We start from the raw sequence: 26340 nt of genomic DNA on the forward strand, positions 1-26340 counted from the left end.
ATGTGTGCGCGCTGGTGCCCGTACAAGGAAATTACGCCCTTGTTGACGTCAAACAGACCCATACTCTATTTGAGTAAAAAAACTTTTCAAATATCCAAGTATTTTTGACACAGAAATACTCCATCAAATGTCCAACTTGTTTTGTGAAACTTTGGCCATGTTCCAACAGTGTAAACAACTCAGAATTCATGAAATAGCATTACACCAACCTTTATTTACTATTTACATATTTTTCTAAGGAAGTGGGGGTGCGGTCTGCAGTTCATAATGTCTAATCACAGTATAATAATATTTTAAATTTTTATTTTAGTTTATATTTACATATTATTTTAAATAAATTCATATGAATTATTATATTATACTATAAGTGTAAACTATAAATCGTTATAGACTACGCCCTGCTGGGTAGGAGTTTCTTTCTAGCACTTATATTCACACAAATCCTTTTACAGGTGGACTAGTGTACATATGAGACCACCTTGATTTGAATTTATGTGCCACCTCTGTACAAAATGGCAGCGCACAGTTTATGAGCTAATTATGCAAACGCTAAATAAAACTGCTACGCTATGAAAGGTCATCCTCACACTTCTTACTCGGTCGCTCATTGCATCGGTTTCTGTGAGCCGTCGACTCGCCATCAGATCCTCAGCTAGCAGCAAGAAGCATCGAGACAACGGGTTTGACTGAAGGTTTGTTAGACGCACTCACGGGGCCGAAGCTAAAATTGTTTGACTGGATCATAAGGAATCTTTAAAGCTGTGTGCGTGTGTCCTGACTTTCCCTCAAATGCTTTGTGAGTTTGAATCGCGGCTCTGCTTCGTCCTAGTCACTCCGGTGTGTTGGCCCAGAAAACCCTCATCCTACTTCCTTGCTCTCGTATTTTTCTCTTTCTGGGTGTACATGAATATGTGTATAGAATCTGGTATGGGGGTAAAAATAGTCTCGTCAGAATTTTTGGGAGTAGCGATAAAAAGTGCCTTATCATAAAGAGATTGCATCTTTTGGGATGAGAAACGATTATTGTCCCGACAGAATTGAAAAATACAGTTTTAAAACAACATTTCGTAATGAACAAGAAGCCTCAATTGAAATATGACACGCACACACACATAAACGCACACAGAGTTGTGAGGGACCCATGGGTGTCATTACTGGGAGAGAAAGAGGACAAAATTCAATACAAATTGATGAAAATGCTGAGGGAATACATTGTGTATCATTTATCTAGCAGTGCTACTAAAAGGAATTGGAGGACTGTAGGCCTGCGGACTGGAGAAGGAGAGGCAAAATCAATCTGTATTGTTCATTTCTGAGAGCCGTTACACCTACAGGACATTCATAATACTGGCATGTTGTGCTACTTATTGGGGGATCACAAACAAGATTCAACCCAGTATTTCAGTTGAGGTTCACAGAGCTCTAAATCCATCTTCACATTCTTCTGTATGTCTTGTTGTGAGAGGATCACACTCATAATGTAACATCACATGATAAAGCTGTAAAAAAAAAGCTTTTAAAGGGATAGTTCACAACAAAAAAAAAAAAAAAACCTGCCATTTGAGTTATAGTTATGGTGCTTGTTTGCATTTCAGGCGTTTTTCAATCCCACTGAAAGAGTGATGCGTGAAGAAAGAAAGCCATGCAGGTAAGGAACGTCATGAGGGTGAGTAAATGATAGAATTTTCATTTCTGAGCTTTACTAAAAGCCTAATCAGTATCAGACGTCATAAAAAATCAGGTCAGTGTGCATTATAATAAGATAAGCGCTTTTTTGGGGCTAGTGAGTGAGAGAGGAAAAAGAAAACGAGTGGAGGAAGCATATTGTTCTTGCTGGATCAATGCATGTGTGTGAATACCTATAAGTGTCTCATGCACATCATATACACACACATTTGAGAATATCAAGGTCAGAGAGATGAGGAAACCTGAAAGTGAGAAAATACAAGTAACGCTAAGTAGGTCTCTCATGGAGCAGTTATAATGTCACGCGAAAATGCAAGGGGTGGTTCCGTTGTGTTTTTCTGGGCTTGGATGTGTTTATGGGGCGCAGTATAACATGTCTTAATACTCTTTCTTTTTTTCTTTTTTTTAAACGCCATATTTTTCTTATATTTGACCTTTATTCCACACCACTGTCTCCACTGTCCTTTGAACGGCTCGTTTGCTTCCTGCTTCTATGAAGCCCATCCCTCTGAAAAACGCACTGGTCTGATATTGGTTAGATGGCCAAATGTAGTTTCCTGTATTTTTATTGGCTGAAGTGCCGAGCACAGGTTGTCTGGAAACGCCACTACCAATTTGAGCCCGAATCAGACCCTGATAGCGGGGGTGAAGGTCACGCAGGGTTTTTAATGGATGTTAGCGAATTGTAAGCATTTTCGTATTTCAAGTATTTTTGTAGCTTCACGGTCACTGCTGTTCAATCTTCAGACTTCAATCTTTTCATACTCTGGTTAAAGTTTTACTGTATACTAATACACGGCTGAGTAGTAGCTTGTTTGTAAAGGTATTGTTTTATTTGTAGCATGAACATCTTGTTTAATATATTTTATATAAATAAATAATGTTCGCGAGTGTGATTACATATACGTTTGTTGGTGTTTGTTGAAGAAGTATGAAACAATTTAGCTAACTGCCTAACGTAGCCCGCGTTGGTTTTGATGCAACCAAAACACACAGAAACTACACATTTAAAAGATATGTACTTACAGGTTTAGGCCCATAAACAGCAGCTTCTGCCTTTAGTGTGGGGACTGCTTTATCATTTAGTATGAGCCTTTGAGTAAATCCAGTATTGAACTCGTGAAGATTCTTGAAGCTGTCTTCTGTGAAATGTACAGCACAAATGGTTCAATTTGCATTGCAATCAGCAGAAACTAAATTAAACTCAAATTGTAATAATTGCTCCTGAAGTCCAGTGTCCCGAGGAAGGCCGAACACAGAAGTCGTGCACTTGGAGTTTCGATGGCATGTCTGCAACACTCTAGCCTCCTGCAACAGCTCTCTCTTCCGTAATGACTGCGACGTGGCCTCGTCCACTTTGGTGCGTGTTCGCGGGGGCAGTGTTTATGTTAATAGCAAGGGTTTAGGATGTCACCAACCCGGAAAAGAAGCTTGTTGTAGTCCAAACCGGCCGTTTTTGTAGGCAATAAACTGCCATAACTTTAAAAGACAATATCTCCGTTTGCATTGAACTTTCAGCGCAGGAACTTTGCAGATACTGTTTATGCTCAATCAGCAACAAAAAAAGTAAAATCGCATGCAACTACCCCTTTAAGCAATTTGCTCCCAAATTGGTACTCATTCTAAAGTGAAAGTAGGCTATATAACGTTAATCCATCCGGGAATTCATTACAGTGCGCATTATGAATGCAGCCTCCATTCTTCGTGAAAGATAAAGATAGAAATGCGCACAGGAAAAAAAAAACATTGCAAAAATGATATATGATCCACCTAATCCTAGCTGGCCAAATCACAGAGATGCTGATTCGCACAGGACTAATTTTATCACAGGAACTCTGTGTTTGGCGAAATATGGTCGGTATAATTTGTGGGTGAATTTTTACTTTAAAAATTACAGACATGGCCGATTCGCACGGGATTAAGATCACAGACATTCTCTGCAATTATTAAAAATTACCAGACGTCCCCAGATAATACTAATCCTGTGCGAATAGGACTTAATATGATAAATCATTCTAATATACTAATTTGCTGCTCAATAAATATTTATTATTATTATCAATGTTGAAAACAGTTGTGCTTAATATTGAAAAGAACAGCATTTATTTGAAATAGAAATCTTGTTAACACTTTAGTTTAAGGTCCAATTGTCCAATTCTCGTATTAAGATAATACACACATAATAATCATAAGAAAAGACACACATAAGAAAAGACACACATAAGAAAAGCACATAATAATCTGCATGACCATATTCTACATCCCTTAATCCTACCCAATATCTAAACTTAACAACTATCTTACAAACTACTCATAAGCAGTAATTGTATATTGATGGTTACAATTTGACCCTAATCTAAAGTGTGACCAAAATCTTTTGTAAGAATGTTACAGTTTTTAGTGCCAGTATTTATTTTTGTGTACATTTATACATTTAGGAGATGCTTTTATCCAAAACAATCCAGAAAATAAGAAACAGCTGGCCTAAAACTTTACAGAAATTGACTATAAGCAGACTATCAAACAATTTCAGAGGTCTTTACACAATGAAGTGAGCAGTGAGGAGAATCGCACAGTAAACTCTATCCTTTATCTGCAGAGTTTGATTTCCAGACTAGAGAGTGTCTCTGGTGGTGTGTATGAATACCAAACAATCCACTGGCTGTGATGGCAGATGACCCTGTCTGAGCTAGATGGACTCTGAGATCTTAAAGCTCTGTTTGGAAAACAGTTTGGGCTGCTGACACTGTTGTCCCTGACAAAGCTCCAAGGAGGATAATTAAAACCCAACACGGAACCATCTCTGACAGCCTAAAATCCTCCCAGACTTTGACGGATCCACAGTGAAAAAAACCAATACGTCCAATTACCTTTCCTTGCTGCACCCCCACATCCCTCAGTCAAATCGAGAGACAGAGAGAGAGAGAGAGAAATGAGAGAAATTCATCTCAGTCCTTATCCTTAAAACAAGTAATTCAATTATGAAGCTCAGAAAATAACTTCATATATGAAGTTATATATATATACACTGTCAGAAAAAAAGGTACATTTCTGTCACTGGGGTGGTACCCTAAGGTACAAAACTGAAAAGGTACTAATATGTACCTTTCAGGAACTACTATGTTCCTTTAAGGTACTAATTCACACTCTTAAAGTACTGACATATACATTTTAAGGTACTAATATGTACCATTTAGGGTTGAGTAAGGTACAAAGATGTACCTTTTCACTTTTGTACCTTAGGGTACCACCCCAGTGACAGAACTGTACCTTTTTTTCTGAGAGTGTATATATATATATATATATAAAAGACGTCTGTCTTTACATTCACATTAACTTTATTGGCATCCCATTCTTAATGTCTTTAGGTTTTAATATGGAGTTGGCCCACACTTTGCAACTATAACAGCTTCAACTCTTCTGGGAAAGCTTTCCACAAGGTTTAGGAGTGTGTTTATGGGAACTTTTGACCATTCTTTTAGAAGCGCATTTGTGAGGCACTGATGTTGGCCGAGAAGGCCTGGCTCACAGTCTCTGCTCTAATTCATCCTAAAGGTGCTCTGTCGGGTTGAGGTCAGGACTGGCCAGTTGAGTTCCTCCAGACCAAACTCACTCCTCCATATCTTTATGGACCTTGCTTTGTGCACTGGTGCGCAGTCATGTTGGAAAAGGAAGGAGCCATCCCTAAACTGTTCCCACAAAGTTTGGAGCATGACATTGTCCAAAATGTATTGGTATGCTGACGCTGAAACAATTTGAATCACTTTCAGAACAATTTCCTCCAGCTGGTCTATAATCAGAATCCAGTCTGCTTTAAAAAGCTTGTAGCATTTAAAGTGGCATGCTTATAATAAACAGAATATTGTGTGTGTGTGTGCGTGTAGACGCTAATATAGTTATCATTCTTGGTGTGAACAGGCCTTAAGGCCAGTAACGGACATGCACAGAGCAAACTTCCCCAGAATTCCCTATTGTATCACTGACAGTGCTGTCACAAGCAATGCATGCATTTGGGGAACATGAAGGCATCTGATGCTTCGTAAACAACTGATTGTCTGTGGTAGCAGAGATCAGGATGGCACACACACATTAACACACACGCTGGCCTTCTCTTTCCTACCTTGATGTTATCAGTTGTGACAGTGCTGTGGAACTATTTGGATGGGGATCTGATACACGGCTCTCCATGCTTATCAAATCTCCCAGAGAGGAGACTATTAACTCAGAGCAAATTGTGCCATGTAGCTTAAAGGGGCTTGTCTGTTTCAATATCCCTAATATCTCTATTTGTTGTCGGAGTGTAAAGAAGTCTGCTGTGCTCTGTTAGGGGGAGTGATGGAAAAAGAACATTGTCATGGCTTCTCACTCTCTCTTTCTGTGTGTGTGTGTCTTCTTGAGAACCAGATCGAATCACAGTTTGGTCATGTCTGTTAGCGTTTTTATGTATCTCTAATGAACACATATTCTACATTTAAACTTTCAGATATTGAGAATATCTTCAGAGATTTAGCTTTGAGTTTCTTCTAGCATGCATTCTCAGCCACCCGTCCTGATAATTGGCATTAGTGTGATTTGTGCACACTTTGGTGAGACACTTTGGCATGAAAATGTCTAATAAAGACATTTAAGGATTTTAAGGACTTATCCAACATTGGTACATGCATTAGTTTTCCATAAATTATTGTGCACATACAACAGAAGTTAGCTCCTTGTGGTTTTGAAAAAAAGCCCTTTTCCAGATTGCTAATTAAACACTTGAAGTTAGTCAGAGTAACTAATAAGAGTAAAAACCAGTTACCTTCTTTCCAATCCTTAGGCCTGGATGGAATCTGCAGACTTTTCGTGCATGGTTTCTGAATGAATTTGGAGGGAAAATCTATGGAATAGACAACAATGGTAGCCAAATCTAAAATTAAAAATATATAAAAAATTGTTCTGTCAAATCAGTTAATTGTGGTTATTGGAAGCCACATCTAAAATTAAAAATATATAAAAAAATTGTTCTGTCAAATCAGTTAATTGTGGTTATTGGAAGCCACATCTAAAATTAAAAATATATAAAAAAATTGTTCTGTCAAATCAGTTAATTGTGGTTATTGGAAGCCACATCTAAAATTAAAAATATTTAAAAAAAATTGTGCTGTCAAATCGATTAATCGCATCTAACATAAAACTTTGTGCATGTGTGTGGTGTGTGTGTATATATATATATATATATATATATATATATATATATATATATATATATATATATATATATATATATATATATATATATATATATATATATATATATATATATATATATATATATATATATTAGCGATGCGACAATACAGTTAGCCCATGGTTCAATACATACCTCGGTTTAATATATATTATATAATATATACTTAACCATGGTTTTCCGTTCAGTTCGTTTTTTTCTATTCAATGCTTAGGTGACAGGAACAGAAAACAATACTTTTATTGCAATACTTTTTTTATGTTACTTTAAAGACTTGAAAAACCTTACTTAAACTTAACTGTTACTTTAAAAAATAACTTGTACATATTCCTAGTGTATTGTATAATATAAAATAAATATATATATAAATATTTACAGTGGCAGCTGTAACAGATTGAATTGAATGAATAAATGCAGGCTATTAAAATGACCTAGTCTTCAATATACAATATACATTGATTAAAAGCTAATGTATTTTTACTTTATTCGAGAGCAGTGAGTGATTTTCTGTCTCTTTTGTTGTTTTATTAACATAATTTTAGAGGTGAACTGTCCCTTTAAGGACACGTGTTCTCGACCTATACGCATCTCATATACAGACACACATGCGACTTTACTTTCACTTTAGACAGAACCGACTGTGTTTATCTTAACCTTGTGTGTATTTGACAGTACGCATGTACTGTCAAATGCTCAGCGCATGTATAACGCAAATGAAACGTTTAACCAGCAAGGCTTTAAAACGCTGCTAAACATCCCCTAGCTTTTGGATTGGATATTTGCTCAAATCATTGCTTAGACTCACAGGCACACTCAAACACAGCTGAAATAAACTGAGAGAAATATTTCAAACAGAGAGAAATATAAATAATTTATTAAATGCAGATCCTGATTTTATCTTCGCTAACCAGTGACAAGAAAACCAAACTAATGGAAAAACACCTCACTCTGTTTTACCCACTGCCAAAAAGAGTTCAGCCATTTGTTTTTAAAGCACGTGCTGGAAACTAGGGATGGCGAAAACTAAACATTTTCTTGACCGAACACCGAGCCTCATTAGCCGGTTGAAACCGGTTAACCGATTAGTTTAAAATATGTCACGCTATTTGAAATAAGAGCCGCGAGCCTCGCCTGCAATTTCGCAACTCTGTCACATATCTCTATGATCTCTCTGCCGCTCTGCCTCCCGCACACACACACACACACACACTGTCCCGGCACCGCCGCCTCCCTTCCACTCCCATCACTTTTTTAAAATCCTCTACAGCGTGTAACATGAGTCCCGCAAACGCGACTCCGAGGAGCTTATTTGTAATCGACAAACAAATGCCTTAGTTTTGAAATGGGGACAAGGTGATCGCGTTGAAAAAAAAGGCATTTGTCTAACATAAGAAGCTCATTTGAAACATTGCCGTGGCTCATTTAAAGGGATAGTTCACTTTGAAATTAAATTTTGATATGTTTTAGCTTATATGGGCATCCGAGATGTAGGAGTATTTGTTTCCCCAGTAGTTTCAATTTTGATCATTTTAGGTCAAACCGTTTTTGTCTGTGCCTCACATAATGCAGGTCTATGGTCACCACCTCAAAGAGCATACACAGAGAACTCCAAATTAAACAATCCCCCATCGTAAGTACACACTGATGGCCTAAGACACGAAACGAGCGGTTTGTGTGAGAAAACGAACAGTATTTATATCGTTTTTACCTCTTGTACACCACTACGTCCGACTGATCCAAGGGCGTGTGCGTGTTTCCTGTTGTGACATTCACGCGTTCTGGCTTTAGTCTGCGCAAGCAGGATCTGGATTTCACGTGCGTGTACGTCTCTCATTGTTTACACAAAACAGAGATTATAGGTGAAACGTCTAATAGAAATGGTACTAATTTGCACTTATCCTGGATGTTTAAACTGACGTAAAAGAAAACAATTATGTATGCTTGCGCGAACTCATCTGGGAGTGGTGAGTTTTCACAAATTCCCAATTTATGAGCGTGCTCTCTTGGAGTTATGGTTGATTGCTCTTCGGCTGGATATCAACACACCCATAAACGTACTAAAGTTGTGGAGGGTCTGCAGCGATCATTTTTCTCCTGATGATTTTACAAAGCAAGGAGTGGATCGCATAGTACTGACATCATCAGCTGTGCCTATGGTGTTTTCGCATCCAACGGAGGTATGTGAACAATGTCTTTGTATGTGTTATTTCTATTTGTAAAGCTGGCATTACATGAATGAGCAATAAAATGTAGTTTTAATGAAAGTTAGTAAAACCATTTTACGGGGGGCGTTACTTGCATTTCTATAACTACTGCTTTTTTATAAGGTCACCATATATTTGGTAAGAATGGTTTTACATGAGAGAGATATCTAGTCAAACCATTGGGAAACTATCCACCTCCGGCGCTTTCCGCGCTTGCGCAGACTAAAGCCAGAACGCGTGATTGTCACAACAGGAAACACGCACGCGCGCCCTCGGATCAGTCGGACATAGTGGTGTACAAGAGGTAAAAACGATATAAATACTGTTTGTTTTCTCACACAAACCGCTCGTTTCGTGTCTTAGGCCATCAGTGTGTACTTACGATGGGGGATTGTTTAATTTGGAGTTCTCTGTGTATGCTCTTTGAGGTGGTGACCATAGACCTGCATTATGTGAGGCACAGACAAGAACGGTTTGACCTAAAATGATCAAAATTGAAACTACTGGGGAAACAAATACTCCTACATCTCGGATGCCCATGAGGTAAGCTAAAACATATCAAAATTTAATTTCAAAGTGAACTATCCCTTTAAGAAAATGACAGCTCTGAAGAGACGCCGCTTTAGGTCGAGTTAGTGCTAACAATAATAAAGAAAGATGATGATCAACACCTTATGTGTTACCACTGAAATGTAGATGTAGCTTAATATATTTCCAAATATAAGCCCATCTTATGCAGAATGTTGTCTAATAGACTGCAACACGATAACTAACTGTAGTAGCGTTTATTCCACAGTCTAATAGCCTAATTTAGAGATCACTTTTTTTTTTTTAACCGACAACTTTGATCGGTTAACGTTGATAAGGTCAACCAACGGTCAAACGGTCATCGGTTAACATCCCTACTGCAAACAGACAGACAGGTGTGGGAGTGTGTCTAGACTAAAAACACAGATCCCGGGCCCTGAGAAATCGAAGTCCTGGTGGCTTTCTCGTTCCATGACTCGTCGCTTTGAGACAAGACATGTCAAATCACACCCTCACCATCACAAGTGCTCGTAGCGTATGTCCATCACGGTGGATGTGGGGCCGAACTTGAAACGAGCTGGCATCACAGACTAAAAACCAGTGCACAAGGCAGTCTTGGGAATAAAGTGAACTTTAGACAGGCTAGACAAGCCAATCAGGGGCCACACAACCCTAATGGGCTTGTGTTCCTATAGTCACCATGACAACACAGAGCCTGACACATTTACAATGACATGACGCTTCACGTCGGTCCACTGTGACAGAAAGGAAGTGACAGAGGAAGAGACTCTCATCGTTCAATCTCTTGCTTTGCCCCTGTGGAGCCAGTTGTAACTGTGTCATGCTTTAACACAGCCAAATTACCAGACCTGATGAGCCAATCATCAGACCCTAAATATTCTGGAGCCACCAGAAAATTGCATCATGTCAACATATGAACTATCTTCTAAAATATTACTAAATATTGGTGATATATACAAAACATTTATTTAATTAGAATATACCTGCACCGCTTGCTCCCCGCTGCTGAATCTTCAGTGCCATGGCAAAAGAAAATATGATTTATTTTGCCATGGCACTGAAGATTCAGCAGTTATTCGTTGTAAATGCAAGTTTGTATGTATTGAATGTACAGTAGGCCTAATAAAAGATGTACCATGAAAAAATTGCAAGAAATGCCTTTTTGTTGAGCTTTCTTCGTAAGTTGCTACATGAGAATAATAGTAGGCTGTGATATTCATGTCTTTTTCTCTTCAGTTGAAAATAATTTTTAAAAAATTGAGGAAAACATTTCAGAATTTTTCTCCATATAATGTATTTCAACCAAAATGTTGAGGATCCAAATCAATGCAGTTTTAAAGGGCTTTGGAGTGCTTCAAAGAGCTCGGCATGATCCCAGCTGAGGAATAGAGTCTTATCTATCGAAGCGATTGGTCACTTTTTAACCACAATTGTTCATCTTGTGCTAGTTTGCGACACTCCAGGCATTACGTAATCACATTGGAAAGGTCACGCTTACGGTGGCCCACTAGTGCAGTCGTACTAAATTAAACCACAACAGAACGAAATCGCCAAAAAACAACGGAAACAGGCCACAACACAACAAAATCGCCACAACACAATGAAATTGCCACAACACAACGGAAACGAGCCACAACACAACGGAAACGAGCCACAACACAATGGAATCGCCACAACACAACTGAAACAAGCCACAACACAACGGAATTGCCACAACACAATGGAAACCAGTTACAACACAACTGAAAAAAGCCACAACACAATGGAAACGAGCCACAAATCAACGGAATTGCCACAACTCAACGGAAACAAGCCCCAACACAACGGAAACAAGCCCCAACACAACGGAAACAAGCCACAACACAACAAAATTGCCACAACATAACGGAAGAGAGCCACAACACAACGGAATTGCCACAACACAACAGAAACAAGCCCCAAACCAATAGACACAAGCCACAACACAACGGAAACAAGCCACAACACAACAGATACAAGCCCCAACACAACAGATACAAGCCACTACACAACAGATACAAGCCCCAACACAACGGAATCGCCACAACGGAAAAAAGCCCCAACACAACGGAATTGCCACAACACAACGAAAACAAGCCACAACATAACGGAATTGCCACAACACAACGGAAACAAGCCACAACACAACGAAAACAAGCCACAACACAATGGAATCGCCACAACACAACGAAAACAAGCCACAACAAAACGAAAACAAGCCACAACACAACAAAATTCCCACAACACAACGAAAAAAAGCCACAACACAATGAAAAAAAGCCACAATACGTTGGAATCGCCACAACACAACGAAAACAAGCCACAATACAACTGAATCGCCACAACATAACAAAAACAAGCCACAACACAACGGAAACAAGCCACAACACAACGGAAACAAGCCACAACACAACGGAAACAAGCCACAACACAACGGAAACAAGCCACAACACAACGGAAACAAGCCACAACACAACGGAAACAAGCCACAACACAACGGAAACAAGCCACAACAAAACGAAAACAAGCCACAACACAACGAAATTCCCACAACACAACGAAAAAAAGCCACAACACAACGAAAAAAAGCCACAACACAACTGAATCGCCACAACACAACGAAAAACAAGTCACAACACAATGGAAACAAGCCACAACACAACGAAAAAAAGCCACAATACGTTGGAATCGCCACAACACAACGAAAACAAGCCACAATACAACTGAATCACCACAACACAACGGAAACAAGCCACAACACAACGGAAACAAGCCACAACACAACGGAAACAAGCCACAATACGTTGGAATCGCCACAACACAACGAAAACAAGCCACAACACAACGGAAACAAGCCACAACACAATGAAAACAAGCCACAACACAACTGAATCGCCACAACACAATGGAAACAAGCCACAACACAACGAAAAAAAGCCACAATACGTTGGAATCGCCACAACACAACGAAAACAAGCCACAACACAACGGAATCGCCACAAAACAACAAAACAAGCCACAACACAACGGAAACAAGCCACAATATGACGAAATCGCCACAACGAAAACAAGCCACAACACAACAAAATCACCACAACACAACGGAAACAAGTCACAACAGAAACAAGTCACAACACAACGGAAATGCTCCCGACCACGAGGGTCTCTCTGTGTGCAATAAAGTTATTTTTCCTTGCCATTGTTGTATATCGACATAAAATATTAATTCAAAATCACCTACATGCATTATAGCTGCATATTTATACTCGTAAACGCTTTTACTCTCTATTACAGCACTTGATGCCCAAGGGAACGTCTGCCAATTCCACCAAGTGGTTGAAACGCATAATTTTATGAATTACTTTTTTTGTTGTTTAAATGTTCAAATTCCAATGTTGTGCATTATTTTTTTTTAAATACAACCAAGCTGTGGAATTGTAACATGTCATACAAAGTATTTGTTTAAACTGCATGGTGCAATTGGCAGATGTTCCCTTAGGCATCAAGTGCCGTGATAGATTGAAATATGCAGCTATAAGGCATGTAGGTGATTTTGAATTGATATTTCATGTCGATATATAATGGTTACACACTTAAAGTTTATCGTGGTGATTATATCTTTGTATCTATCTGACCAATCTAGAGAACAATGGGAAAGAAAACTAACTTTACCACACTCCTAGACTCCTTTCATGGTGTTGTGGTTTAATTCCGTTGTGTTGTGACAAGTTCGTTAATTTAGTACGGCTGCACTACTGGGCCACTGTACACGCTAGACGTAGGCGGAAGTACAGGTTTGAATCAGTCTTACGAATCTTACTGAACTGAATCAGTCAAACCAGTTAATGAATCAACATCTGACTGACTTACTGAACTGCAGTCCATATCGAATTTAAGGTTTAGTGTCAGTATATAGGCCTATTACTGAATCATCAGATAGAAAAAGACATGAAGAGCAAGTGTTCGGGGGCAAATAACATCACCGTTCCCCAGTTTTCCTTCATTCTTCACTTATCCATGAAAAGATTGAAGTAAAGTCACTGGCCACAGAAGAAGATAAATCAATTGTGACATTTCTGGATGGAACGTTTTGCATTTAATTAGCGTGAGACACACTGGAGAATGTTGAATTATCTGAAGGCACGCCTGCGTAGAGCAGCAGTCAGGTTGTCTCTTAAGACGCTCCATTTTCGGTTATCAGGACGCACTGTCCATTTATTCTCCGCTTTCACTTAATTTCGCTCAACGGCCTCCTGTATGGTCCCGGACATCTGATAGCTAATTATTTGGCAGCTAGCTGAGGGTGCGGGATCTCAGTAAAAGCCTTGATTCTGCAAACAAAATCCACCTTTCATCCTAAACGTCTAATATAGGCGAACAGGTTTAGTGGTTCTGATTAGCATAGAGTCGTCAATCTGATAGACGGGGCAACGAGTTAGACACTGCGACTGAAGTTAATTCACCCGTTTCAAACAACATTGCGGGTAGATCGAAAATATCTCTCAAAACTGGGCTGGAACAATATTTGGCACCGAGGATGGATCATTACATGACCCCTCAGGCCTGTGAACAGGGAACAGTATTGACTTTGCGAGTCCCAATGGCCTTGTATCTTTGCTTGCTCTTCTTTGGTGTATAAGAACTATAGAGTTGGATAATAGGGAATCTGAAGCTTCCTGCGAAGGAGGTTTATTGATCGCGACAGCGGTCAGACCCCTATTTGTCCGGCTGGTATTAAAACGCTCCCACCTCTCTATATTTAAAGGTTGATAAAAAATACATGGACTGTGGCAGTAATGGTTTATATAACAGACCTCAGACGATTAGTCTATCGTTTTAATATGTGTGTATATTTCCCCTCAGACGTATCCTTTGCCCTGCTCATAAAGACTGGTGGTGTAGGACAGCAAGTTTGAGGAGAAATTAATCCTCCTGTGATTATAGGATTTTATGCAGATTCTGTTTCTGTTCCTTTTCTGTCATCATTTCATTCCATCACGCCAACATACTTGTTTAGAATGAATCTTTTAAAGTGAATTAATCGTTCTGGTTCTCTTTATTTTAATCAAGGAGAATAAGAATTATTCACCCTTTTATTATTATACTAACCCTCAAGTTGTCACGGGCTTTGTAACGACGTCTTTAGTGCCTTTGTGGGTCTTGAGAGAGGAAATGACATTGGTGTCAATGAAGGCCCGTCTGAGCCATCAGATTTCAACAAAAATATCTTCATTTGTGTTCTGAAGATGAACTTACAGAGAGGTCTTACAGGCGTCGAATGACATAAGGGTAAGTAATTTATTACAGATTTTTAATTTTTGGGTGAACTAACCGTTTAACCAAACAGTTGATGGGTTCCATTGTATTTTTGTTCCCATGCTATGGGGTCCATCAACTGTTTGGTTACCCATATTCTTCAAAATATATTATTTCCCGCAGGATAAAGACATTTATACAGGCAGTATGACAGAATCAACAGTATCAAGACATGACAGAATTGTCATTTTTGGGTAAACTATCCCTTTAATGAATAAAAACAAGTCATTCAGAAACTGAGTTCACCAGAAGTGCTGCGAACGCCATGCGGAATTCATTGAGCTCAATGCTCACAGTGAATGAGGATTTTCTAGTGGCTATCCATTGAGTGTGCATTGGTTGTACATTGGTGCAAAATGGGATTGAATGAGAGCACTGGATGCCCATGGTTTCAGATAGCACTACCAATGGCTATTCCCTCAAATAGTACACTATATAAAGATATCGGCAACTCAATCTGCACACTGCACATTGCACACTTCATGTTAAGTAAAGGGCCTCAACTAGGTCAATAGGATGCACATTGTGTTTATGCAAGATCTCTCTCTCTTTTCATCTGAACTGTATATTCAAATAGTCTGTTCTTAGGTTCTTCTCAGTCTCTTACTGTGCATCTCTCTCTTGTCAATTGCTCTACAGCCAATTTGTTAGCAGTGCATGCCTGACTGTGCTGAACCTCACTAATATATCACAGCCGTTTGGAGCCATTCACACACAGACCACACACTGCCTTGTCTGAAAGTCACGTACCGTACACACTCCTGAAAGTGTTCTGCTTGTCAGTGTAAATCTATGGAATTTTCACCTGTTGTATAGTCAGCCAGGTGGAAAACTTAATTCACTTAGAGTAGCACACCTCTCCTCAAAAGTTGCATGCTTTGAGATATCATTCATCATTACAGTTTGATGTCAGAGGTGAAGCCCTCTTCAGTATCCCATGGGACATCTGCTCTCAGGCCATGTGACTAGAGAAAGAGAGATCGAGTTAATATGCGATTCTTGAGACATGAAGACAGACTCAAAATTTTGTTTCTGCGGTTCTGTTGCATATGACTATTAATAGAGCAGACAGCTTCAGACAGGACAGACAGATTAGGGGCTCAGAGCCACTGGGTATGATGGGTAATGAAACTAGTACAGCATTGAGTGTTCATTGTTTGTTTGCGTGAATGACTGTCTCCATTGAGAACCTTTTGTATTTTTAATGTGTCATATGCTGCAGAGATCAGTGGGAATAATTAATAAAGGCTACTTTGACACACTCTTTTTAATCAACAAATGTTTACGTTGCATCACTTGTAGAGTAGACAAGATGTAAGAATCCTGACAGTAATCTTTGCTTTCCGTTGTGATTTTTTTTTATATATATAAAGGTGCGTCAATTCAACCCCAGACAGACGCAAACCAACAGGAGATTATCTTTGTCTTCCTCTTTTTCCTCCTCTTTATCTCTTTCTATCGTCAGTGCTTCTTCTCCAGCCCTCTGGGCCACAGTGATGAATAAAGATGGCTCATATAACTTTCGATCACCATGGAAACGCAGCACTCTCAGGGATTTAAGAGAAAGAAGCTGACGCCCAAATCTGTGAGGAATGTTCCGGCACGCTCCAGAGGAGCGCGGTACAGCTATGCCTCTCTCTCCTCACTATACGCGACACTGAAAAACACACTCTGACTGTAACGCTGCTATGCTGCCCAGAGGAAATGTGTACCATTTTATAGCTCAAATAAGTGGCAGTGGTCTCATCAAACTCAAAGCCTACTATGGAAAATTATTTTCTAAACAATGGCTCCATTTATTTTTGTATATGTTTTTTTATTATATGCAATAAACCTTGAGTTATATTAAATGAGATAAAAACCCTTACAAGTTTACATAGTGATCTTAAAAGTACAGTAGCAAAAATGACATGTTTGATAGTAAAAACCTGATTCCAAGAAAGTTGGGACACTGTACAAATTGTGAATAAAAAAGGAATGCCATAATTTACAAATCTCATAAACTAAAATTTTACTCACAATAGAATATAAATAACATATCAAATGTTGGGAGTGATACATTTTGAAATGTCATGCCAAATATTGGCTCATTTTGGATTTCATGAGAGCTACACATTCCAAAAAAGTTGGGACAGGTAGCAATAAGAGGCCAGAAAAGTTAAATGTACATATAAGGAACAGCTGGGGGACCAATTTGCAACTTATTAGGTCAATTTGTAAAATGATTGTGTATAAAAAGAGCCTCTCAGAGTGGCAGTGTCTCTCAGAAGTCTAGATGGGCAGAGGATCATCAATTCCCCCAATACTGCAGTGAAAAATAGTGGAACAATATCAGTTAGGAGTTTCTCCGAGAAAAATTGCAAAGACTTTGACATTATCATAATACAGTGCATAATATCATCCAAAGATTCAGAGAATCTGGAACGATCTCTGTGCGTAAGGGTCAACGCCGGAAAACCATACTGGATGCCCGTGATCTTTGGGCCCTTAGATGGCACTGCATCACATAGAGGAATGCTACTGTAATGGAAATCACAACATGGGCTCAGGAATACTTCAAGAAAACACTATCAGTGAACACAATCCACCGTGCCATTTGCCGTTGCCGGCTAAAACTCTATAGGTCAAAAAAGAAGCCATATCTAAACATGATCCAGAAGCGCATTTTCTATGGGCCAAGGCTTGTTTAAAATGGACTGTGGCAAAGTGGAAAACTGTTCTGTGGTCAAACAAATCAAAATTTCAAGGTCTTTTTGGGATAACTGGGACACCATGTCATCCGGACTAAAGAGGACAAGGACAACCCAAGTTGTTATCAGCACTCAGTTCAGAAGCCTGCATCTCTGATGGTATGGGGTTGCAGCTTACACATCTGGAAAGGCACCATCAATGTTGAACGGTATATCCAAGTTCTAGAACAATACATGCTCCCATCCAGACGTCGTCTCTTTTAGGGAGGACCTTGCATTTTCCAATATGACTGCCAGATCACATACATCATCAATTACAACATGATGGCTGCGTAGAAGAAGGATCTGGGTACTGAAATGGCCAGCCTGCAGTCTGATCTTTCACCAGTCCAGAAAACATTTGGAGCATCATAAAGAGGAAGATGTGACAAAGAAGACCTAAGACAGTTGAGCAAATAGAAACAAGAATGGGACCACATTCCTATTCCTAAACTTGAGCAACTTGTCTCCTCAGTCATCAGACGTTTGCACACTGTTATAAAAAGAAGAGGGGATGCCACATGGTAAACATGGCATTGTCCCAACTTTTCTGAGATGTGTTGATGCCATGAAATTTTACTATCAACTTATTTTTCCCTTAAAGGTTCCCCTAGAATGAAAAATTGAATTAAACTTGCCATAGTGAAATAATAAGAGTTCAGTACATGGACATCAAACACCATTGCCTCCTAAATCAAAAACACCACGAAAAAAAAAAGTGCTTTTCAACGTAAGGCCAACCGTGACGCAAGCGTTGGGAATCAAATTTTTTGCACGCCCCCAACATTTGCATCTGTCCAATTATATTCATTGTCAGGCGGAACTGACGAAGCCGAATCATCAAACGACACTTGAGGATAGCAAAAATAGCAGCTCGGACACACATTATGATCCACAGTCACGGTTGAGGTTTATTATAATCGGATACCACAACAAATCGTTCGTTTGATCGGCCCATTTCAAGCAAGCTTCGCTCAGCGTCTTAAACTGAAGAAAGCAACTGTATTCCTGCAAGCAGTAAGTAGCGAAATTATCCACTTATTGACTAGCTGTTTAAACAATTCCTGAATAAACTGAACGTTTCTTAGAGAGACCGCATTGTCTAGATGACGCAAGATGCTAGTACAGTAAGAACAGGAAACTCCACGTACCATACAAAACTAAATAGTGTGTCTAATGACAAAGGTTAATATTACTTTGTATTACAAAATACAACTGTATACGTTGCTTATAGATCGTTCACTCGATCCTTCTAGCAAACGTCACCTTTTCCACCATATAAGTTAAAACGACATTTGACAAGGCTATTCATTTTGTAAAAATATCCGTTATATATTTATATTTTTGAGAACTGAAGTAGGCCTATGATGTTTTTGCATGCTTGTATTAAGAGTACATCACAGTCACTGCGTAGCCTACATTGTGACTAACGTTATATAAACATGCAATATCATTAACGAAAAAAGACAAGTCTAAAATGTAGAATGACACTTTAAGCACTTTTGAAATGCAGCTTACTTGTTTATTGGTGTTTTCTGATCATCTGCGCGAGAGAGAGCTTGCGTGGATATGGTTGCCAGACTGGACATGTTTAGGTAAAACACCGGATAGTATATGGGTTTCTTTTCACAGAAAAGCTCTGTTTGGGGGATTTAAATGACAGAAATCTGGCAACCGTACGAACATAAGCTCTTTCTCACGCGCGGATGATCTGAAAACATCAATAAACAAGTAGGCTGCATTTTATCAATCTCCATTTGAGATGTTCTGCTTAAAGTATTATTTAGTCAGTCTGTGTTCTGTCAGGACTCACAAGCCACTTCGCTGAACTGCTGTGTGGTGTGTGCTGCTGAAATAAGCCAATCAGAGCAGAGCTCAACATTAATATTCATGACTCTTCTAAATAAGCCAAAATCAGAGCATTACATCCTAGCGACAATTTATAGGGTTGTAAATGGACCTGTAAAACTGTATCTGGAAATGTTTTTCCCTTAAATAAGCCACATACCCTCTATGTAGATATCAGAGAACAATTTAACATATTTCAACTCATTCTAGGGCAACTTTAAAATGATAAATTTTCTCAGTTTAAAGATTTGATATGTCATCTATATATATATATATATATATATATATATATATATATATATATATATATATATATATATATATATATATATATATATATATATATATATATGGCCTATAAGAGGGCATAACATATGAGTCTCTAGTTCCTTTGAAAATGCATGTGATTATCAATATCATTAATCAGGGGTTTCTCTCTTCTCTGTGTTTGTATTTGAATTATCTGGTTGATTAGCTCCTTGCACTTCTAATCATGTCATCAAGATCCTATAATGCTCCTCAGAAAATGAATGGCTGAATTGAGCATTTGTAATTAATATGTATATGAGAGCGGAAAGAAAAAGTAGGGAAATTTGTGTGAGTGCGCACGTTTGTGACAAAGAGGAAGAAAAGACAGAATGTACACAGACCAACAGAAAAAAAACTGTCATAAAAAAATCCTTCATGTTTTGCCTCACACACACACACACACACACACACACACACACACAAAAAAAAAAACACAATGAAACCAAACTCCTGTCCAGTCTGCAGATCAGTAAGTCCTCTCTGTGCACGTCTCTGGATTTATTGTCTGCTGAAAGCAGAAATTCTCAATCTCTTCTCAGCCTGGAGTCTTTGGTCTCATCTCCCCTCATCTCACTCTGAGCCTCTGCAGTGGATCCACAGCTTCATATGCTGTCTGAGTGATATTTCTCTCCTCGCTTCTGGAGAAGTAGACTACATGCTGTTCTATCCTTTCTTTATTAAATAATACTTTATAGAGCTGGAAACCCCCTCAGTGTATAATAAGGAACAGTTCTCTACAAATGTATGAGACAAATATATGGCCTCTAAATCCTCTTGAGAAAAACATTGTGTTGGGACGTTAGACAACTCTAGAGCATTGTAAAAATTATTTGATTTATTAGATAGTTTGAGATAGCTATGAATGCAAAAACTCCATACACTGTACAAAACACTGGGTTAAGAACAACCCAATTTGGGTAGTTTTCAACCCAAGGACTGTGTAAATATAGGACAGAACCAAGCGGCAACCTCCCCCAGTTTCTGTTGAAGCCAATATAGAATTAACTTAAACTGCAATTCATCAACTGGCCACTTGAGACAGGCTCCAGAAGGGAGCAGAATCTGATTGAGCCCCATGTTAAAATTCCCAACTTTACTGCAAATGTTTTACAGCCTAGTACAAATTGTGGTTTTGGTCTATACGGCAAATTTTGCCCTTCATGACAACTGTAAGGGAGGTGAATTTTTTTCAACTCATTCGTTTACATTATATAAAGCCTTAATGTTCTGCATCATTAAGGGTGTGGTCCCTTTGAGTGACAGGTGGATAGCCGTTTGTCTGCTGTCTGTTGGTCATCAATTCACCTCAGCTCTGCCCACGTCCCGCCTCTTTGTTATACGAGCATGATGCGCTGGCAATATGGCAACGGTCAGATCGACCCTACTTAACTCTTCAAAACTGCTCTTCGGAATCCTATGGGTGACGTGACGGACACTACGCCCATATTTTTTTACTGTCTATGGACAGAACACATGTTGGGTTCATTTTACCCAGCAAATTGTGTTGTTGATTTAACCCAGCATATGTGATACATTTTTACTACAATACTAGCTTTATTTTAATTAATGTTTACAGATTCACTTAAATCCACTAAACTTTAAAAAAAAAATCTTGACACAGCCACTGGCTTGCAAGATAATTCCTTTGTTTTCAATCATATTTTACAGTTTTATAGTTTTAATACTGTCAACATTTAAGCTTGTTTAACAATTAAAATAACAAAATGAAACCTTTAGAAGTAATTAAAGTGTAATCTACCAGTCTCTGTTGTCCTGTTTCCAGCGGAACGGCGCTGGATCTCATGCCGGAGCTTGTATCATGTTCGGTGGGGACGATTCTAACTTCAGACCGCTGCCCTGCGTTTCACTCATATGAAATATGTTGTGACTGGCTCCAGAAACGGTCCATAAAAAATCAGTGTACAGTTCTGAGAACATATTTTAACATCAAAATTATTTATAGTCTGACCCACATTGCGTCCCTGTATGTTGCTTTGCACATGAACTTTAATGACATCCAATTCTAAATTTGTAGGGTTTAATATGGAGTTTGCCCACCCTTTGCAGCTATAACAGCTTCAACTCTTCTGGGAAAGCTTTCCACAAGGTTTAGGAGTGTGTTTATGGGGATTTTTGACCATTCTTCTAGAAGCTCATTTATGAGGTCAGGCACTGATGTTGGCCGAGAAGGCCTGGCTCTCAGTCTCTGCTCTAATTCATCCCAAAGGTGCTCTGTCGGGTTGAGGTCAGGACTGGCCAATTGAGTTCCTCCAGACCAAACTCACTCCTCCATATCTTTATGGACCTTGCTTTGTGCACTGGTGTGCAGTCATGTTGGAAAAGGAAGGGGCCATCCTCAAACTGTTCCCACAAAGTTGGGAGCATGAAATTGTGCAAAATGTATTGGTATGCTGAAGCATTAAGTGTTCCTTTCACTGGAACTAAAGGGCCAAACCCAACCCCACACCATAATCCCCCCTCCACCAAACTTTACACAATGCAGTCAGGCAAGTACCTCTGTACCACTCTGTACCATTCTCTGTTGAATTCACTGAGCTCCTGAGAGCGACCCATTCTTTCACAAATATTTGTAGCTGTAGTCTGCTTGATTTTATACACCTGTGGCCATGGAAGTGACTGGAAAACATGAATTCAATGATTTTGAGGGGTGTCTTACCTTTGGCAATATAGTTTAAATCAGAGTAAAACAGCTTCTCGAACAAGAAAAAATGAAAGGGCTGTATCAGGAATTGATTGGATGGTTGTGGTTTGCCATTGGTCGATCTCATGTGAAGTGATGTTGCTGCAAGAAGAAGGGGAAGTTTTGATAAACCAGATTAAACGATTCATCATTACACACACACACACACACACACACACACACACACACACACACACACACACACACACACACACACACACACACACACACACACACACACACACACACACACACACACACACACACACACACACACACACGTTTGTTTTTGTGACATATGGGGACATTCCATAGGCGTAATGGTTTTTATACTGGTTTTATACCCATCACAGGAAACATTCTGCATTTTTACTTTCTAAAAATAATTAATCCTGTATGATTTATAAGCATTTTGAAAAGTGGGGACATGGCCAATGTCCTTATAGTTCAGCCTCTCCTTGTAATACCTATGTCATACACATGTCATTATACACATTTGTGTCCTTATTTGTCACAACCCCCCCCCCCCCCACACACACACACACCATTAAAAGTGTGTTGAAGCATTTTCAATCCTCATGCAAACAAATAAACTAAAACAACATGTCATGCTCGTCTGCCAAAATCCTTAAAACCCCTCCTATTCTCATCCAGAACAGGTCTAACTGCACCAACCTTCACTTCCTTATTTATGCCCTTATTTCTGTGCAATCCGTGAGCTATGAGAAAGATTCAACCCCGCAGTCAGAGTGTAGATGAGCAGTTCACTCTAAAGAAAGAGAGAAGCAGGTGTGCATCTTAAAAGATATCAGGTAAGAACACTACAAGATTAAATATATCTATGTTAAAATGATTTGATATAAACTTTACTGATTCAAAACCTCTTATATATATTATACCTATAGCTTATTCTTTTCAATAACCTGCAGACCTATGAAATCAGTGCTCATTTAACTCCAAGCGGATCATGGGGACTTCACAGAGCAAAGAAAAGATGCACTGCACCAGATACCTGAATGGCAAAGGTCCTCCACCGCTGGCTGAGACAGGTGAGTTTCTACAGTAGGTTCATGACAAAAAGACAAATATTACAGCAAAAATATCCCTAGATGTTTTTTCACTTTTAAGAATGTTTGCATTAGATAATAAAATATCTGTTAAAGTTTTCATTGGTTAATATTAGATAACTACACATACACAATAACGATGGACAATACTTTAAAGTCACTCATTCATCTTAATGTTAATTTTAACATTTACTAATACCTAATGTATTACTAAATTGACATATTTAATGGACCTGAGCTCAAATTTACTGTCTGTTATATTTCATGACAGTTCAAGCGGAAGCTCAAGGAACGAACAACCACAAAAAGAATAACCAGATAAAACAAGGGAACCAGCCAGATGGAGGGCAGATGAATTGGAATGTTGAAAGACGGAGTTTGCAAGGACATCCTGACTGTGACACCATTCAAATCACCTTTCATTTTGATGATGGAATCCAGTCGGTGAGCTCATGATGTGTTCTTTGACAATGTTTAAGTATCAAGATCAACTTACACGCCTATTCAGTGCATCACTGAGAGCTCTAAAACATCTCAGCTATCTGTTTCTGTGCTCTGTGGAATCCTGTCCGGCCTGTTTCTCACACACTTCCACGGGGCACTTGCAGACACTGACGGATGTGTGCTCATAACTACTGAAATCCCCTGTTATGATAGACACTAATGCCTGAAGTGTTTATAACGCGCTGTGCTTGAACTTTCATAGTTTTCATCAGTTTGTTTCCTTTTTAAATCAGATCAGTTGTTTTTGTATGCAAGTGATCAACTTTAGTGACTCGCCTTGTAGGACAAGCATCCACACCCAGGACATAGCTACAAGGGCACTGAATTTGTGGCCTACCTGCCTCAGAACACCACAGGGACGAAGATCCTCCGGCTACTAGAGCAGGCCTTCCAACACAAGCTGCTGTTCACTGTGGCGGCCAATCTCAGCGGTGAATACTGCGTGACGCCTGCAGATATACCCCTTAAGACTCGGGACAGCGGGGGACCTGGAAGGTATATAATAATTATACAATTTTTGATCATAATTGCTGATCAACCAAACCGCAGTATGTATTTTTTTCTACCTACTATTTTAAACCTCAAAATAAATATTTTCAATTAAATTCAAATTCATATAGAAAGATAAAATATTGTTTGTTTGATTTCCTTTTAAGTGTTTTTGCTATTGTTAGTTATTCTAAAGTTAATGTCATGATTTCATCTTTAGAAAGAAACCATTTGAGAAATTAAACCATAGTAATAATAAATACCTTATATATTCAATTTAATTAAATTCTAATGCCATAGAAATATAAAACATTTATTTATTTAATAAATATATTCTATTATAGTATTAAAATATTCTATTGTTTTCATTCAAAATTGAATTACATGAATTTGTCTTTAGGAGCCATTAGAAAAAATTAAACACTAGTAATATAAATAATAAATACATTATATGTTTAATTTAATTAAATACAAATTAATTATATATATATATATATATATATATATATATATATATATATATATATATATATATATATATATATATATATATATATATATATATATATATTATATATAAGAAAAAAATATATATATAGCCTAGTATATATATATATATATATATATATATATATATATATATATATATATATATATATATATATATATATATATATATATATATATATATATATATATATTTTTTTTTTTTTTTTTCTTTTTCTTTTTTTTTTCCAAAAGTTAATTTCATGATTTTGTCTTTAGGAGCCATTAGAAAACTGAAACCATTAATAGATACAGTATACGAATTCCATTCAAATGCCATAGAAAGATAGAACATTTATTTATTTTAGAAATATTTATTTGAATAAAATAAATATTTCTATTCAAACTTATAATTTTGTATTTTAAAAACATAAGGAATTCATTATGTGAATAATTTATTTATTTGGAATAAACCTAGGATAACCAAATACATCATAATCAAATACATTTTGTACAATTTTGTTTCTCTCTCATATTTTTTGTGTTGTTTACCTTTAATGTTGAGGTTAAATATAATTCAGTAACATTCTCTCTCCTTTTATCTCAGCTTGGGCTATCCAGATCCAAATTATTTGAAGTCAGTGAGGAAAAGTCTCAATGTAAAAGGGATCAAATGAGAGAAGATGGACTACAACTGACTACAACAAAATGTCCCACCTTATCATGACCCTGCTCTGCATGAGCAGGATATGAATATGGATGTGGCATGATTACATGGAGTTTGATGTTTACAACCAAATCAACAGACTAGGTCATAGCTGATCAGTTTGATAGTGTACGAGGACCTTTATATGCAAAAGCAGAGACTGAGTTGCATACGGGAACCCTGGCGACTTGTATATTTTCTATTAAACAGAGCTCTAACATGAAGTTAAACAGTATTGTATATACACTGCTAGCTATTGCGTATTTGCTTAAGTGTTTGTATATAACTTTAAATAAAAAAATTATATTTCCCCTTTATGGAATCAGTAAATGGTTACATATTTCTTGTTCATATCAATTATTTTATTATGTTTCTATTTAGATTTTATAATGTATTGTTATTTTACTTCAACTTATTTTTATTTTTGTGGATGTTTCATCTAATATTTATACTTTGTTTTATTTTAGCTTTATTTAAAAAATAGTTAACAATCACAACAGA

General features: G+C 38.0%; 1 protein-coding gene across 4 annotated transcripts; it reads left to right on the forward strand.

Moving 5' to 3' along the window:
* Window positions 1-462: 462 nt before the first annotated feature.
* dtx3la (deltex E3 ubiquitin ligase 3L a) lies at window positions 463-26145 on the forward strand. 4 transcript variants are annotated; one of them, XM_067435280.1, is made up of 7 exons: window positions 463-692; window positions 1596-1648; window positions 23242-23399; window positions 23517-23636; window positions 23926-24098; window positions 24442-24653; window positions 25741-26145. In XM_067435280.1, the coding sequence occupies exons 4-7, from the start codon at window positions 23555-23557 to the stop codon at window positions 25808-25810; spliced, it is 537 nt and encodes a 178-aa protein (XP_067291381.1). In that variant the 5' UTR covers window positions 463-692; window positions 1596-1648; window positions 23242-23399; window positions 23517-23554; the 3' UTR covers window positions 25811-26145. The 4 variants fall into 4 exon arrangements, with proteins under 4 accessions (XP_067291381.1, XP_067291380.1, XP_067291379.1 ...); XM_067435279.1 differs by having other exon boundaries at window positions 464-692; window positions 1596-1666; window positions 23493-23636; XM_067435278.1 differs by having other exon boundaries at window positions 464-692; window positions 23493-23636.
* The last annotated feature ends 195 nt before the right edge of the window (window positions 26146-26340 follow it).

This window comes from Pseudorasbora parva, chromosome 24 (assembly GCF_024679245.1).
Source record: "Pseudorasbora parva isolate DD20220531a chromosome 24, ASM2467924v1, whole genome shotgun sequence".
NCBI lineage: Eukaryota > Metazoa > Chordata > Actinopteri > Cypriniformes > Gobionidae > Pseudorasbora > Pseudorasbora parva.